Source organism: Malurus melanocephalus, unplaced genomic scaffold (assembly GCF_030028575.1).
Source record: "Malurus melanocephalus ecotype Western Australia unplaced genomic scaffold, MMel_1.1 scaffold_253, whole genome shotgun sequence".
Taxonomy (NCBI): Eukaryota; Metazoa; Chordata; class Aves; order Passeriformes; family Maluridae; genus Malurus; species Malurus melanocephalus.
Window position 1 is genome coordinate 895,454 of NW_026623485.1, and position 17,746 is coordinate 913,199.

General features: G+C 56.0%; 1 protein-coding gene across 2 annotated transcripts in view; it reads right to left on the bottom strand.

Annotated features, from left to right (window-relative positions):
- AJAP1 (adherens junctions associated protein 1) overlaps window positions 1–17,740 on the bottom strand; it is a 37,654-nt gene extending 19,914 nt beyond the window's left edge. For both annotated transcript variants that reach the window (XM_057375600.1, XM_057375599.1), the window contains exons 1-2: window positions 17,637–17,740; window positions 780–1,450 (exon numbers count right to left, since the gene is read on the bottom strand). In XM_057375600.1, the coding sequence (XP_057231583.1) occupies window positions 780–1,450; window positions 17,637–17,665 (700 nt within the window). In that variant the 5' untranslated portion in view covers window positions 17,666–17,740. The remainder of the gene's footprint in view (window positions 1–779; window positions 1,451–17,636) is intronic.
- Window positions 17,741–17,746: the final 6 nt, after the last annotated feature.

Here is a 17,746-nt window from a genome sequence, read left to right on the forward strand (position 1 = left end):
TGGATGGCAAAAAGCCCACTGGACCCCATGCTCCTGGTCTGGACAATGCCACAGAGGCCGGAGGCACTGACCATGGCAGGTCTGGGGAGATCAGGCTGACACTCCCGTCATGCAGTGAGCAGCTCAAGCCGCAGCCCTTATCGATACTCCCTCGCTGATCTATCCAGCCAATTCCAGYGTTTTGTAAAAGGTGTGTAGGCTGGGAGTTATTTTTCCGCTATAAATAACTCCTATAAGTCAGGAACAACATCCTGGTTTGCATCATCTCTTTCTGCCAAGCAGGGCAGGCTGGATAAATTAATTGGGATTAAGATTAGGCCATAAAATTCCTTTTCATTTCGACTAGAAAGTCGCAGTGGGCTCAAAGCAGTCGATGCACAGTGAGTAAATTCTGTAAACTATCCACCGGTATCCCACGGTTTAATATCAGCAATAACAAATATAATTTGCAATAAATGGAAAGCAGCTTTCCCATCCATGTCCACGCAGCAGCCAGCGCTGGGGGAAGGCATTGCTGTGCCGAGCGTGGTGCGATTACGGGAGATGGGCTGCGGATGGAGGCTGTAATGGGAAAACACAGCAAGCGGCTGGAAAACGCCTCGGATAAAAGCGATAATCAGCACCGCCACTCTCCTCYGAGCGCTTGTTTAATGTCACTCTAACTCCTGTCCCAGCCAGCGCCGCCTCTGGGACACTCGTACTGCATTGATGTCTCTGCTCCAGGACCCGCCAGCCCTCCYGATGTCCCCACCACCATCCCAGCCCCCGGTGGACCCTACCTGTGCTGTCCCCCAGCCCGCGGGGCGGGCGAGCATCCTTGCCTCCGCTGCTGTGTCCGGCGGCCGGCTCGGCGGTGCTGGTGCGGCCGGGGCTGCTGCGGGGCACGTCCCCTCCGGCCGCAGGAGCCGGGGTGCTGGGGGGCACTCGGGGCGGCGTGGCAGCGGTGACAGCGGTGGCGGCGGCGGTGGTGGCGGTGGTGGTGGCGGCGGTGGTGGTGGTGGTGGTGGTGGCGAAGGCTCCGGGCAGCGTGCTGCTCTCCAGGGAGTCCTCCTCGCCCGTGGGGCCCCAGACGATGACCTCGGGCAGCGCCGTGGGCCGCCCGTCCCGTGAGCCAAAGCCACGGCCACGCAGGTGCCGCCGACCCCTCCGGGAGCGCGGCCGGCGCAGGGGGTGACCAGCGGTCAGTGGGGCGGCGGGGGGCGGCCGGCGGGAGCGGGGTCTCTGCAGAGGGGGYGCGGGGGCGCAGGTCCAGGGGGGGCCGGGGCGTTGCAGCTCCTCCCCGCTCCCCGTGCCCCACAGCGAGCCACGGGACAGTCTGTGCCGGAGCGCCGGCCGTGGYGACAGCCTCCCCCCGGTGCCGGTGGCTGGGGGCTGGCAGCTGGCAAGGTCCATGGCTAGGTGGAACATGGCTATTAAAATCCAAGCATGGCTTCCGAGCGGGCAACCTGACCTGTGGGCAGACAGGGGCCATGTTAGAAGGGCAGTGGGACAACCCCAGATCTCCGTGCCCAGCCACCCAAAACATCCCCCAGCTCCATGGGTTTTGTTGTCCTCCCCAGTTCTCTGGCCAGAGTCCCCCAAAATGGTATTGTGGGTCATCCTGCACCCTCCCCACCCCAAGAAAAAACACAAACCCATGAACATGGCAGGCTGAGGATCCTCACCCACAAACCATGATTTTTCAGTTGGGTCTGGGCATGATGGGAACAACTTGAGCATGAGTTTTACCAGGAAACGCCCTGGGGAAGCAGCCAGTGCCTGCTTTGCCCAAACTCAGCCCTTTTGGGTGAATTATCCAAATTGGGCCCAGCAGAGCTCCAGCAGCACAAGCTTTTACTCCAGAGATGCAGGGGTATCAGAGAGCCCATCCCCTGCTTCCCAAGCCTGCGGGCAGCACGATGAATCCCTCAAAGAGCTGGAGCAGACGAGTCCGTGGGTTCTTGGGTTTGCACGTGTAGCCCATGCCACACACAGCAGGAACATCCTCCCACGGAGCACAGCACATCCCCTCCTGTGGCGTGGGGCACCCAGAGCTCAGCATGACCCTGCAGCACAGGGAGGGCAGGAGAAGCAGCCCCTTTTGCTGCCCTTTCTGCCACAGATCGGCTGGAACCCCCCCTGAGCTGCTGGCAGCTTTCAGCAGTTGCAATTTTGCTTTTATGTCGCCATCACGTCACATCACGTCACAGCCCTCTCTCCCCAGTGGCACCGTGCCGAGGCTCTGCTCCCCTCACGTCTCCTCTATGATGCTGCCCCACGTGAAGTCTGGCAAGAAAATCTCTAAAAGCCAATTTTTTTTTTTGTTGCTGTTGTGTTTTGTTATTTTTCTTTTTTTTTCCCCTGGAAAAAAAAATCATTAGGCCAAAGCCCAAAAAATCTTTACTCCATTTTACTCATTTTTTACACGAGAAAGACTTTTGTCGAACTCAGCAGGAGTTAATGAGAGCTTTACATGGCTAAACGGGCTAATCCTCCGCAGCGGCGCCCGCACAGTCCTTGSGAGCACGACAGAATGTGCATCTGGTTGACAGAAGCATTTGTACACTCCCTCCGTGTGTGAGCAAGCGGAGCTAAAGGAGCTGACCTGGATACTCCCAGGCACAGGCTTTTTCTGCTCAGAGGATCTCTGCTTTTTTCCTAATTGGGTATTTTTTCAAAGCGTAACAGCATTTATTTTGGGGAGGGAGAAGGCAACGCAAGGAAAGAGCGCAGAAGGAGAAAGGGAAGAGCCAGAAACAGACAACAGAAACCAAAATAGTTCAGGCTGGGGGAGGAAGGATTTCAAGGCTTCAAAAAAAAAAACCAAAAAAAAAACCACAAACTACCCAAACCGTGGTGGTGGTGGTGGGTTTTTTTGGAGGCCGGTGGAGTGGTGGCAGCACGAAGAGTGTCCCCCACGTGCTGTAGGCAACGCTGTGCTTCCACTGGCAAGGAGTCACAAGCTCAGGCTCCAGCCAGATCACCAAGCACGAACTCACCYTTGAAATGCTCAGGATCACTCCTGTAGCATGTCAAGCAAAATTTCAGCCTCTGCCCAGCTCCCCAGTCACCTGAAATGTCTTCTTGTAAGGAAAGAAAGGGGCTGGGCACCTCCTGGCACGTCACTCGCCCCAGGCGCCACCTCTCACACCATCTGTGCCCACCCCCAGACCTCATCCCCTTCACAGCTCTCTGTGCTGCCCACACTCAGAACTTTCAGGCACAGCTGCTGAATGGGGCAAGGGAAGGTGTGCCCAGCACAAAGTTTGTGCCCACTGCATCCCAGCCACTGCCTGGAAACTTCTGACAGACAAAATGCTGATCCTTGGTGCTTGGGATTGGCAGCTGACAGGAAAAAACAGATATTCCCCTTGCTTCCATCCCCTCCTGTCTCCTTGTGACATTCCAGGCYGCAGCGATGGCAGGGTGAACTTGCARGGGCTTGCTGCTGCAGAACCTGCCYGAGCATGGCTGCRYTGTTCACAGCAGCACTGGGAGGATGTGTGGGCAGAGGCAATATCCAGGCCTTGTCTTCCATTGGGTCATGCTGGAAACTTGTGTCCCAGCATGGCCAGGCAGCGCTGGTGACACCCAACACCAGATTGTCCCTCACTCCTGCCACCACTCCCCAGGCCAGATGCTCTGGGATGGGGATGGACACAGTGAGGAACACCCGGACAGGGCAGACCCCATTCTGCTCCCAGGACAGCTTGTGTCACCCCCCACACCAGCATCCCATCAATCAATGCCACCCAAGGGACTGTCACCCCAGCAGTGTCCTCCTGGCCACCACACCGGCTGGCACATCCCCAGGAGACGGCTTCAGGGACAGAAGCAGCGAGTCCGRTTACCTCGCAGGAATTCTGCGTGGCATGCGATCTTCTGAGGGCTTTGCAACAACAGATAAGAGCAAGTGTCCTTCAGAATAAATAGCAGCGTGTAGGAGTTGCCGTTGTCTTGGCAACGCAGCGTGATGTGCCCGGCGCGGCGGCGGCGGCGATGGATGCGATGGATGCGGCAGCGCGTGGCGCGGCCAGAGGCAGGACCACCCTGCCCTCCGCTGCTGCCCCCACCCCAGCCCCGCACCAGCACCCTGCCCAGGCCCCAAGGACACCCAGAGAGCGGGACACATCCCRCCCGGAGCTCCCGCCACCTTGTCCTTGCCCCAGAAAACCCGGGCTGTCCCAGGAGAGCCCGCTGCGGCTGGCACAGCACGGCCYGGCCCGGCACAGCGCCCYGGGAGCCCGGCTCCTCCGCCTCCTCGCCGCCCGAAGAGGAGCACAGCGCGCCTCTGGGGAGATCGGGCACAAAGTCACCGCTGCTCCGAGGCAGGGAGGGCGTTCCTGCTTTGCYGAGACATCAAACAGCTCAAACACCTCTCCGACAGCACCGGCTGCTCCTCGGGGACAGAAGAGGAAGCAGAGGATCCTGTGCTGCTCTCGGTGCATGGGATAATTCCCTAATTTCACCCAGAGAGGGGCTATGGCATAGGGAAGGGAGCATATCATCCAGACCCACACGCAGCACCCATCTGCCTCAGTTTGGGGGTGAAGAGCCAGCCCTGGCTGGGGCACATGTGGGCCAGAAGGATCYATGGGGCAGGGATTGTGGTTATGCTCCTCACTTGGGAATCAGGGGTTTGGTTATTCCTCACCCCACTATAAGAACACACAACATATTTCGCAAAGAAATTTGAAGAGCGTGGGCAATTTTCACATTACTTCTTTTCCCATCTTGGAGGTGAATGGGAATGTTATCCCAAAATACTTTTCAAACTCCAGGAAAAACTCAATAAAACTCYGAAACTGGGTTAGATAAAGAAATGCAGAGCGGATATATTTGAGAAAATGAAATCCTGTCCTTGATCTCCTCATCCGAGGCCTTGGCTCCCACCAGGCACAAATCCACTCCCTTCACTCCACGGATGGCGAGGCAGCTATACTCACACGTAGAAAAGGGAACTCCTACAAATATTTACCTGTGAGAAGCACGAGAGCAGTTTCAATGAAACTGCTGGGCTAATGAATGGATCAGGGCTCTTTCCCAAGCACATCCCAGCCCATCCCACTTCCAAAGGTAACAGAGCAGCGGGTGCTGAGGCTGGAGCCACCACAGCCTCCCCCACCCAACACACCTTTTTCAGAGTCCTCCCCTGTACGAAACCCCTTCCAGAATCCTTCCAGCTGCAGGCGTGTGCTTTGAAGAGGAGGACAGTTGGCACTTGAGAGGGAGATTAATTTCAAGGATGCTGGAGGACGCGAGYGTGCCGTGGTCTTCGGCAGCCGGGAAGAGGCTGCTGTGGAACTTGGCTGCTGCCGCCRCTGCACACGTGGTACCAACCTCCACGTGCAGGGAGGGAAAGCAGGACCATCTGGCATGGTTGGGGACAGAAGAGCCCCTGCCCCAGTCCTAAGAGCCCTCAGTGGTGGTGGCACCTCAGGCAACCCTGGCAGTGCAGACAGGATGTGGGTTAATCGAGCTCACCCGCTGTGCTCCCAGAAACCCCCGGCTCYGCTAATGTGTCTGAAAATTAACTGGGATCACGGCTCTGACAAACATCAAAACACCACCTATCAGCACTAACCCACTTCCCCAAAGCCTCAAAGGCTCACTCGAGTGCGGTCCCTTTCATAAGGTCCTTTTTTGCTCTCCAGCACCGGCCCCTTTCTCCCCTGMCTGTGGAGACACTTCACAGGAGCATTAACTGCAGAATAGGCTGATTTTTAATGCAGAATTATACAAATGGAGCCATTCTTCCATTTCATGCCTCCTGTTAGGTAAGCTATCGGTATTGCACGGGGAATCAAGGTTATGTCCTTGTTGGGGTGATTTACGAACTCTGAGCATTTCATATCTCCAAACACCAAGCGAGGCAGGGACAGAAATATTCCTGTGAATGCCTGGAGCAAATGTGGTCAGAGAGTTGGGGTGATATTTCCTTGACCCAGGCAAGACAAGGCAGGAAAGCAGGCACCACGCTCTAGGAAAACATCCTTGGCAGGGCGGCTGCGTGTCCTACAAAGACATTCGGAGCAGGGCAGGTTATGAGAGTACGTGCAGGAACTCATCAGCTCCACACGGAATAGAACGAGGCCGCTGCATCCCGGCGGGTGACTTTCACACCAGAGCAGGGAGAAGAGGGGAAAACTTCAGTGGCAGATACTTGGCCCGTGATTGTGTGTCCTCACCAGGGTGGGGACTGCAGCTGCCTCTGCAGCTCCTCTCCTCTCCACCCTGCTGTCCTGTGTGATGATCCCTGCAGTGTGGTGACTGTCCTTTGCTGTCACACTACCAAGCATCGCCATGGAAATGGAGCATTGCCATCCTGGACTCTGGGCTGGAGCAGGACCTTCCCCAGGGCTGGGGGGAGGGAAGGTGCATGGGACCTTCCCCAGGGCTGGGGGGAGGGAAGGTGCATGGGACCTTCCCCAGGGCTGGGGGGAGGGAAGGTGCGTGATCCCACGTGGATGAGTCCCAAAAGGATCAGCAAATTATGCCATGGGAATAGCAGGAGACCTAATGGATCACCCCAGTGGGGTGGCCACCATGTCCCACCTGGCACTGGTGGCACCATGGGGACCKCTCTCCTGAGCCATGTGTTGCTCTGATCCCAAACCCAATGGGAACCAGGAACATACAACCCACTGCACCGTCTGTAGCCGTGACTTCTTCCAAGATAATTATAAATTTGTGAAAATATGGCTGCCAAGCTCTTCAAAGCCAGTACTGGGACTTAAGGCACAAAGGCTGACACACAGTAGCACCTAAGTAAATTAAATGTGCCACATCACTACCTATCTATATTACAGTCCTGAGCTTCAGGATTACCTGCTAATAAAAGTGATATTTAAAACAAGTCCTAAGTTCCTCCGCTGCCCACTTCTCCCCACAAGTAATTAAACTGACGCCGCTTCCCGCGGCGGAGGGGATGGGATTTATCATGGAGGGAAATCAGCAGAGGGTGAAATAGGTTGAATCCTTCCCGCCACGCTGCCGTGGCCAGGCAGACAGCAAACACCCACTTCCCTGGGAAAACGGGGCAGAAAAGGGTCAGGTGGGGTGGGGCTGGGAAGCCACGGGATCCCCCAGGATGGGAATGCCRAGATGGAAGCAGCTGGATCCATCCCTGGCTGCGCTTGGGGAGCAGTGAGAAGGGGGCAGGAGGGCGGCCGTGGCGCGGGGGAGCCGCTCGCTCTTCTGCCTCTGCCTTGAGCTCACCCAGCTGCAAATAAACAATTTTACCATTTGAATAGCCGCGAGTGCGGAAGGCATAATTAATACCCAGCGGTACCATCAGCCAATGTGCTGATGCGGGAGGTGCAGCCCCTGCCAACGCCATCAGCGCACAGCTTTGGCTCGGCAGCACACGGCCCCGGCTGCTCTCGCCTCCAGGCCTGTCCTTCGCCACAGGCAGAGGAAGGGCAAAGCCCTGGTGTTGGTGCCTGGGAATGGTGCTGGAGCTCACCAGAGCAGGAACTCTCTGRTGCATCCCACACCCATGGCATGGGAAGAGTCAGGATCTGGCAGAGCAAGAGAAAAAGAGAAAAAAGGAGCGGGCAGAGAGCRGGCACAYGTGGCATCACTACGAAGGCAGGAGSTSRTTGGCTCCACGTRCCCCATTGCTGYCKAAGTWGAGCCAACCTTTAACCCTGAGTTTCAAGCTCAGTTTCCRTTTTCAAATATTTTAAAAGACAGTGACRGAACAAAGGGCCCRGTGCCTCCAGCCAGCCTGAGGATGAGTGTGAGAGATAACACAGCAAGCTGGCCAGCACTGTCCATAATGGCCAGCCCAGAAAAGCTTGATTTAGAGAGGGCAGGACATCTGGTCTTCAGGGGTTATTTCAGACAGGATTTGGAAGGTGCCAGGGTGGAAAGCACAGAAGTCTGMATGCACCTTCAGACAAGGACACGTCTCCAGCAAATTTCTCTGCAAGACCAGTGCTCGGTAATTTACCTGCCACCACTCTGGCAGCAGGAGCTCTGAGCCCAGTCTGGCTCCCCTGGGAAGACTCAGAGGGCTGCGGGTTCATCTGCCAGCATAGTGAGACAGGCCCTGGACAAGGGGATGAGATGCCCYGAGTGCTCACCAAGAGGGACAACCCAGAGGCAGGCTCAGGCCCTGCATCCCAGAGTAACGCTGGAGTATCCCTCCTGGCAAGGCACAGCGTGGGTGCTCCTGGACCATCACTGCCAGTGGGCACAGGGCAAGTACCACTGTAACAGCAGCACAGTCTGGGTACTGCCTGAGGAGCATCATCCCCCATGATGGGCACAGCCCAGGTACTACTGGTGCATCTCCTGCCATGGGCACAGCCTGGGTATCACTGGACCATCCCCTGTGATGGGCACAGCCTGGGTACCACTGGAGCATCCCCCACAATGGGCACAGCCCGGGTACCACTGGTGCATCTCCTGCCATGGGCACAGCCTGGGTACCACTGGAGCATCCCCCACAATGGGCACAGCCTGGGTACCACTGCAGCATCCCCTGTGATGGGCATAGGCTGGGTATCACTGGAGAATCCCCCATAACGGGCACAGCCCAGGTACTACTGGTGCATCTCCTGCCATGGGTACAGCCCGGGTACCACCCGAGCATCTCCTGCCATGGGTACAGCCTGGGTACCACTGAAGCATCCCTCCCAGCAAACACAGTGTGGGTACCACCGGAGCATCCCCCTCGGTGGGCACAGCACGGYCGTCGCTTCCCCCACCGCCGCCCAGCCGCCCCAGCCAGCAAACACTGCGTGCATTTAGCGTGGCAGGGCCGGACAGTGGGGTGTTTCATCAACCCGGCAGCGATAACACTCGGCTTTTGTCCCTCCCGGATAAAGGGTGTTTGTGAGCGCTGGCTTTCCAGCCCAAACTGGCACCTGTCGCCAACTTACCCCACTCGTCCCCCCCTCGAGTTCCACGCCAGCACTGGGGACCAGGCAGCAGCAAGAGCTCCAGTTCAGACACAACTTGCTGCGAAGTTTCAGATTTCCAGATCCACCAAAATCTTGTTGAAGAGGCACGGTCTCAAGCTCTGCTCTTGCTGATATTCAAAACAGTCCATAAACCTGAGGAAATCAGGGGTTTCCCCCCTCATTTTAGCTTCCATCTAAACCTCCTCATGCATTCCACCTCTTCATGTGCACCACAAAATCACTGCCCAGGCTTTTTGTGCTGACAGCGACCAAGGAGGTCCTGGCACAGGAGACGATGCAGCATCCCCATCACAGAAATGGAAAACATTCCCCAGGTACCAAACACACGTTAAAATCATCCTGCTGAGGGAACAGGACTGCGACATATGTAGGAGCACGTTAAAACCTGAGCTTAGAGATCATCCCTAGTGTTAGTTAATGCTGCCCACAATAAATAAGGCCAGCGGCTGGGATGAGCAGCTCCCTGCTGTGGACACAGGCACAGGTAGGACAATGCTCTTCCCTGCAGCTGCCATCCCAGGAATTTCATGAATTTTCTTCCTTTGCCACACGTCTGCCTCCTGTACAATCAACTGCAGGATGGYCAGACCTCCCCCTCGGATAAAGGGATTGCCCTGGGTGTCCAAGCAGGATGCAGCACCCAGCACTGYGGGATGGCATGGRATGGAATGGGATGGCAGAAGCAAGGCTCTCCCCACCAGGATGGAAACAGTCCTGCCAGACCCCAGAGCAGAGCTGGGGGCTTATGAGGGGTTTTGTTCCTGGGAATACAAATCCACAAAGTGATTCCTAGAGATAGCAACKAATTCAACCCAGCTCTTGGCTCTGAAGGACCTACAGGAAGGAAAACCATGGCATGAAGCTACGGTTTACACCGCCCTTTAACCCCACCGCTTTCCAGATAAATAACCCAGCACTGATCTTATTTTCTAAATGAATGTGCTCGAGCGTGTCATTACAATGAATGCAGCAAACACTTTGATCTAAAAAAAATAAGATAAGTTGGCTCAGTACATCTAAAGTAGCAGCTTAAYGAGCTTTAAAACAAAACAATTAAAAGAGGTCTGTGTTATCTTTGTAACACAATGTGTCTTTGTAGGAGCCGCGCATCAGAGCCCACCGTGGTATCCGAATCAACGGGAAATGCCTCCAACCATGGAACACACCCAGGGAGAAAATACCTCATAATGGGATTTTTCATGATGACTTCCCAAAATGCCTCGCTTTCCCAGGAGTAAAGACAAGCACTGACCTGCTGGAAAGATCTGGATGACCAGACAGGGCCCAGCTGACCCTTCCCCATGGCAAAGGCTGGATGTCCACACAGGGAAATCCAGCTCACTCAAGTCTTCATTTCAGCACCACAGCCTCCTGATGGAGCTGCTCTCAATTCACACTGGAATGACTGAGATCCAAACCTGTCGTTCTCCCGGGAAGTCCCTGGCAGCCCAGAGATGCACAGCCTGCCCGGAAACCTCAGCAACCATCCCCAGGAAAGAACACAGAGAACATGTTAATAGTTTCAAAAGCTCCATAAACTCYAACAGAAATGGAGAAGATGAGAGGAATGAAGGCTCTGAACACAGAAAGAGGGACAGATGGCTTTTATGGAGCAAGAAATACAATAGGAAAAAATGGAGCAGCAGAGCTCTCTTTGAAGGTGTGAAACGTCAGTAGGGAAGCCTGGAGAAAACCAAGGGCCAGGAGCTGGGAGCTCAGYGCAGGGCACTGCATTGCCCAGATGAGGCTCTGCCTGGTGATTCTGGGGAGTTTCCAGCCCCCCCAGTTCCTGAAACAGCACAGTTTCTGCCCAACCCCATCACAGGGACATCCTGCTGCTGGAGAAGGGTCAGCGTGACACGCAGCGTGGAGAAAGAACAGCCCAAAAAGATGATGAAAAAGCCAAGCTAAAATAGAAAGCGAAGGCAGCAGGAATGAACTCCGGGGCAAAGACTCTTGATCCTGTCACAGAGAGTTTTAAATCCCTTTTAGCACCRAGCAATTTCTTTTCCATGGAGAAGAGCTGTTATCCCTGCCATRGCCGTCTCGCTGTGGATACAGCATCCAGGCAGCTCACAGGCTTCTCCCACTGCAGCCATGGCAAAATCCTGATGGATCAAAGTGATGATGAGGTTTTGCCTCCAGGACCCCAAGAACACTGTGCCATTGGGGGCACAGCCCCTCAGAGACAAACTGCCAGTGAGTCAGGGATCACTGTGCTCTGCATCTCATTAAAAAAAAAAAAAAATAATAATCCCCTTTGCAGGAGAGATTAAACTTTTGCAGYATTATCTGCGACGGGTCGGCAGCAAAGGTTGACCTCCTGCATCCCTCAGTATCTCAACTTCCTTCAAAAGCACCTGTGCCAGCAGCCTCACATCCATCCTCATCCATCAAAATTAGCAAAATTGATTTTGCCAGAGAATGTGTCACTTTGACAGGAACCCAGAGTCAGTCCTGAGTGTGTCATGTCGGATGATGCTGGAGTAGAGCCTCTCACAAAGACAAGAAACAGGAAGATGGATAACTCATCCTTGCCCTTTCCACGAAAACTTTGTAAGAAAACCCATGAATGACAGATACTTGTAGAAAAAAAGGTTGAATCATTTTTTTGGGAGCTCTTTCTAAAATAACACCTGCCAGCATCCGGAATGGTCACGCTCGCCCTATGAAACGCCCCGGCGCTGCAGACTCAGCCAAGCTTTGGCTCTGGCCATGAAGAGGCAGAGCCAAACGCATTCCTGGCGGGATGCACGGCTCAGTCTCCTGGCATCCATCACCCACATTCCGGTGGGTCCTTAAGAAGATGTYCTCATCCGTGTCAATTAACTTACCCTTCATTACTGAGTCCTGCAAAGGGAGCAGAGATGCTATCGCAGGCTCCAGGAGCAGGGCTGGGGTCATGCACGGGACTCAGGCAATTACAAAATTCGTCCCCGAGGAAGCTGTGAGGCTTGCCAGGCAGGCAATTCCCCCGAGGGACAACCTGGGCTGCCCCCGACCTTGTCACATCTTCAACCTGAATGGCGTGCAGTCAAGTGGCAACATCAATTAGCGGTGTTTGCTCTCACCAGCGCCTCGAACGCTGCTGCTGAGCAGCGAGTCCCCAGCCYTCGCATGCCAAGCACAGCGGCTCTACACAGCTCCTAAGCCGGCATCAGGCAGMCACATTCCCTATCTACAGGGCAATAAAACACGCTGGAGTTCCTCCTGACCATCCCAGGATGCTGCAGAAGAGGCATGGCAGGGACAGGAGCTGTCAAACCCCACTGAGCTGTAGCTGAAAGCCACAAATCCGCTGTCCTGCGTGGCACAGCGTGGTGCAGCCGGTGTCCTGCAGCACACTGTCACCCCTGCACCGGCACGTCCCCATCCCCACGCTTGTCCTGTGCATCTGCCCTCTGGTGAGCTCCTGTTTTCCCACCTGAAGGATCCTGGCTTGCCTCTCGAAGGAAGCGCCTCGCCGCTCCCAGGCTGTGTGTTGTTTTTGAAGTGGCTTCTGCTCAKCCTTTATTTGGAAGTCAGCAGAGCTGGCAGTGTTGGCATCGCAGCCAGGCCAGTGAAGCTTCACTGCTCCCGTCTCACCACAGCTAAGCCTCATCCCATGGCTGCTTCAGCCGGGGTCCGGAGCAGCTCTGCAGCCAAAGCTCTGCTTCTCCTCCCTGCCAGCTTCTGCAGCAGGAGCTGAAGAGTCCTTTCCATACCCACAGAGATGCTGTGCCAGGGAACAGCTTCTGCTCCCAGTGGCTCTGGCTCGTGGGGACACAGCAGCCATTGGCAGCGGGGACACAGTGCCCCTGGGATGCTCCAGCCCTGCCAGGAAAGAGGAGCTGCCGAGAAAGACCTTCAGAGCAAACTTCAACAAAAATCGTCGCATGTCAAAGCGTATCTCCTGCCTACGCATCATTTCCAAGTCACAAGGAGACATTTTGCAGATCGGAGTTGGAAATGAGCACTTTGTGAATGACTGGCTTTATTTATTTTTATAAGCCCTCAGGCGAGTCCCAGTGGGTGCTTTGGCCTCCTGCCCCAGGCACCCAGCRCCCGCTGACTTCACCCTGCTCATCTCCATGGAGCTGCTCATCCACCTCCAGCCAAGCTGGGTTTCTCCTCCTTTTCTCACAGCTTTTTGGGATGAAAAATGCCAAATCTCTCAGCACTGATGGGAGGACACTCCTACATTGCTGCACTTGGGGCAAATCTCCACCCTGCTCCCAGAGCATCACCCCAGGGATGAGCACCCCACTGCACAATACCCAGCCCTGCTGCTGCACCACAGTGTGGGCATTTTGCCTCCAGCTTGGGYAGAGTGTGAGGAGCACTGGGGGTGACGGAGCCAAAATGCACATTGGTCCCCACCACATCCCCAGTGAAGGAGCTCAGCGCTGCACTGAACGGAGGATTTAGCTCAGCTTCGCCTCATAGAGCCGCCGAGGCCAGAGAAAGCAACTGATAAACCCAGAAAGCAGAAGAGATTCAGCAGCAGACAAAACCTCATTTCACAAGGAATCCTCATAAAACCAAATTAATGTTGAAGGATGAAGGCAGGTAAACCTCCCACGGTTAAGTTCAGGCCACTGAGACTCAGTTTAAATCTCTCAGCAGTTCTGATTTAATCAATGCATTTCCAAGTGAAATTAGATGAAGTACATCTCCATCACAGGAAATTATATAAGCTATCAAAGTCTGTAGGTGCAAGTCCCAGTAAGAAGAGCCACGGGAAATATTCATATCAACTTGAATTCCATTTTTAAGGCGTCACTTCAAGTCCAGAGTTTAAGATTCTTTTAGTGAAAAAAAATCACTTTGACGAAAACAGTGAGCTAAGGCAAGGAAGAGCCAAGCAGCAGGTTTGGRAACATCCCCTCCTAACCTGTGGTAGCTGCTGAGATGTTGGGCTGAGCCAAGAACCCCCTCCCAGCAGWACCACCCAGGGTGGGAGGGAAAAGATGCAAAGCAGGAAGGATGGAAGGAAGAACAGAAGGAAAACCCCTTTGTTTGAAAGGAGGGGATGAAAGTGTCAACGCAGCCACACCACCCACTGATCYCACCCTACACACTCAGCCTCCAGGAACTGTCCTGCTAGAAGAGTGCTGCTGTCAAACCCAAACTCTGTTGGGCTTGAACTGCTGCTGCCCACTTGGTCACCACCAGCCCTCAAGGAGAACCACAAGCATCACAACCCAGTGCAGAGCAGCTCCTGCTCCTCCTGCTCAGCACATCCAGTTTCTGGTAATTTTGGCAATCTTTCCTCCCATTGGCTATATTTAAAGCCTTAGGCAAGCAGACATTTTCATAATGAACCTCAGACCTGTTGGAAGTCCCCTGAGTTATTCACACCCCGTGGAGCTGCCCCTGGGAGCTGCTGGCAGTGCTCACCACCGCCCTGCATCCATCCATACCTACAAATACTGAGCCAAATTAGGCATACTGGGAGAGCTCGAGGATCAGATTGGGTGAGGGAAGGTGGGAACAGGCTTGGAGAGCTGGCCACCGCCTGGCTGCCATTCCCTGTCACAGCCTGGACTCTGAAGGAACATTAGCAACTCCTCCTTTCCAGCAGATGACCATTACGTAAGGCAGAGCCAAGCCGTGGGGCGCCAGGAGCAGCTGGGCCAGCAGCTCGCCCATCCCGTGTCCAGCCCGCCGAAGGCTGGCACAGCAGCTGCCACACTGGGCAATGCCTGAACATCCCACAGCACCATGACAGCTCCCACCCTCCACCCCACCGGGGACACCACAAAGACAAGGCGGTGGCTCCGGCGTTATTACAACAATTATTCATGTGAGGCTGCCAAAGCCCCGCGCCGCTCCCCTCGCCTCATCTGGGAAATTGCTGCGGGCGCCGAGGTGCGAACCGCTGCATAAAAGAGCAGTTTATTCGAGCATTATTGTTACCCTTAAGTATCATAGCYGGTGACACCAGATGAATTTCTGTGGCAATCAATCCACCCGGGAGCAGCCAGCTCAGCCCCTGTGTGGATGCGGGATGAGTAAGGACTCCTCAGTGGAGGCCATTAACTCCCCCTGCTTACTGCTCTCATTACTTCCCAGACTGCAAGGCTTGCATCTTTGACGAGCGGCTGAATCTACATTTGACAGTGTGAACCTGACGAGTGAAATTCATGGAAAATGTTTGCTTTGGCAGTAACTACAAGGCCCATAAAGTTTCCACGGAGCCGATGTGCAGGGATGTATGCTTTTAACGAGTTGTTTTACACAATAGCCGAGAAATTGCAAGCGGTGATTTTACTCCTACTGCAAATCACTCCAGAGCTCAACGCTGTAAAAACCGTGGCATATTGTTTAAAACATTATATTCGTAGCTCAAAAGGGGAAGCCCTCGGCAGCGCTGGAAGCCTGGCACGCTGCAGAACGCTGCCGTGCCCTCGCAGGCGGGCGCAGGCGCTGACGCAGGCATGTGCACACACACACACGTATGTCTGTGCACACTCAGGGAAGTGACAGAGCCACCCCCCCAAAAAACACACTTTGCCCCGCAGCACCCACACCTGCCAAGAGCAGAGCGGGGCTGGAGCATCCCTGGGACCTCGCAGGGGTTTTTCAGGGCAGTGCCGCTCCGAACAGGGGAGCTGTAGCTCCTCTTTACAAGGAACYGAATAATTCTGAGCAATGCAGTCTCACAGGTCCTGCCCTCCCCGGCGGAGGAGCGCGGCTCACCGCGAGGTCAGGCACTGCCACCGCCCCGGGCGAAAGGGATCCGACTTGAAAGGAGCAGCACGGTACCATCTCCCCGCCGTAGGCAGCCGCTCCAGGCAGAGGCTGCGCGGGGTGAAACGGGCGCTGCAAAGCTCCACCGCTTCTCCTGGAGCTATTTTTCTAGTAGTCTTCGAGAAAATGAGGAGAAATGACATGGGAAATGTCAGAAATAAAGCCAGAAGCAATTAGAGTTAGAGAGAAGGGAGAGCAGCAGGCAAGGTTAGCAGTAAAATTATCTCTTATTAAAAATAAAACACGGAGGGACTGGAAGCTGATGAGGTGGCGGAAAGGACAGCCTGGTGCCGGGGATCCAGGATGCACAGCACAGAAATTCGCAAGGCGAATGAATCGAGGAGGGAAGCAAGCAGAGGGCTCCCGTTTCCATTGCTAAACTCTCCTCAAAAAAAAAAATAACAAAGCAGAGGGCGTCCTCTGTTCCCAGGATTACAGCCTTCCGCCGCGCCGGCCTTGGGAAACGACCCTCGGGTTCCACAGGGCTTTTCACCTGAAACGCGATAAATCCAAACGCGTGGCACCCCGAGAAAACCCTCGGGTGCTTTCGCCGGGAGGAATTCCTAAGGTCACTACATCACCACAGACTCTGTCCTTCCCACACGCAGCAGCGCATCCTCGGCTGACGGATGGACAGACATCTCGGCGGCAGCGTGAAGGTGCTGGTGTGCCCGGGCTGCCGGGGGACACCGGCCCGAGGCACGGGACAGCACGGGGGACACGGGAAGCCGGCTCGCCATGTGCCTCTGGAATACGCGACCAGGCACGGGACTGTAAGAGAGGCCAAGGGCCTCCCCCAGCTGCTCGGCGCAGRCAAAACCTCAGTTCGGGTTTCTCCCTCCAGGACTCCATCCACAGCCCGGGCAGAGGGACAAAGCCTCCAGCGATTCCYGAGGGTGGCGGACAAAGGCTTTTCGCATCAGCATTCACCGCCCGTGGATTCGGGGGGCCCTCCCTCCGCGCCCCCAAGTTGCAGCCATGTTCTGTGCGGGTTGATGGGCTCCCCAAGGTGCTGAGTGGGGGCTACACCCACCCATCCGCTCACCCCGCAGCTCCCCTGCCCACCCAGCCCTGCTCCCCGGGGAACAGCCACCGGGCCCGGTGTGACAGCTCGGGACTCTCGCCTTGGGACCCCTCTCCCCAGCAGCAGGTGATGTGCCGGAGCCACCGTCCCGCTCGGGGGAGGGACGTTTGGGGTTTGACCCCTGCCCAAYACAATCGCTCAAACCCAGGACTTTCCAAACACAAAACCGGGTTGGGGAGAACGAAACAGAGCGTGGATTTCACTTTTCCTTAGGGTCTCACTTGTTTAACCCGCTGCTSCTTTCACTCGATTCCACTGAGATGGGCTCAAAGCACCAAAACCCAGGTAGTGCTGGGGCTCCGGAGCCGCACGCAGGCAGGGGCCGGGRCCAGGGCTCTCCAGCCACAGCACCATGGAAATAACAAGATTTCGGCTCAGATGACTTCGCAGCGGTAATGAAAATGTGTTACGTAACACTTTGCCTCCGTCTCCTCTGCTTTGCAATTCTCGATTAATCTCCCAAACACATCCATCCATYYATCCGTCCATCCATTCTGCCATCCATCCTTCCATCCGTCTATCCATCCATCTGCCCGCGCCCTGGCCGCCCCCCCAGCCCCTTCCCCCGAGCAGCCCCCGCCGGGGCGGCCAGCGGGGAGCGAGCAGCCGGCGAGGGGACGCTGACCGCGGATCCGTCTCCTGGGCAGGGCGGGCGAGCGGGGCGGGGGGAGCCGGGCGGGGGGAACCCGGCACCGGGCGGAGCGCGGACCGGCCGCCTCCCCGGGCGCCGGCACCGTTCGCTCCCTGCTCCGCTCCACACACCGCTCCCCATCCCGCACCCCGCTCCGCTTCCCAGCCCTCTCCTCGCTCCCCACTTCAAGTTCACGATTTAACTCCGCCGCTCCCCGAGCGCGCCCGGCAGCGGGATGCTCCCGGCGCTGCCCCGCGGGGCCACCTCTCCCCGGCCCTACCTGCTTCCCGGGAGCCGTCGCATCCACATCGTCACGTCTCGGCCCGGCCCGGCCCGGCCCGGCGGGGCTCAGCGCCTCAGCGCTCCATCCGGGCGCGCCGCCCCGCGCCC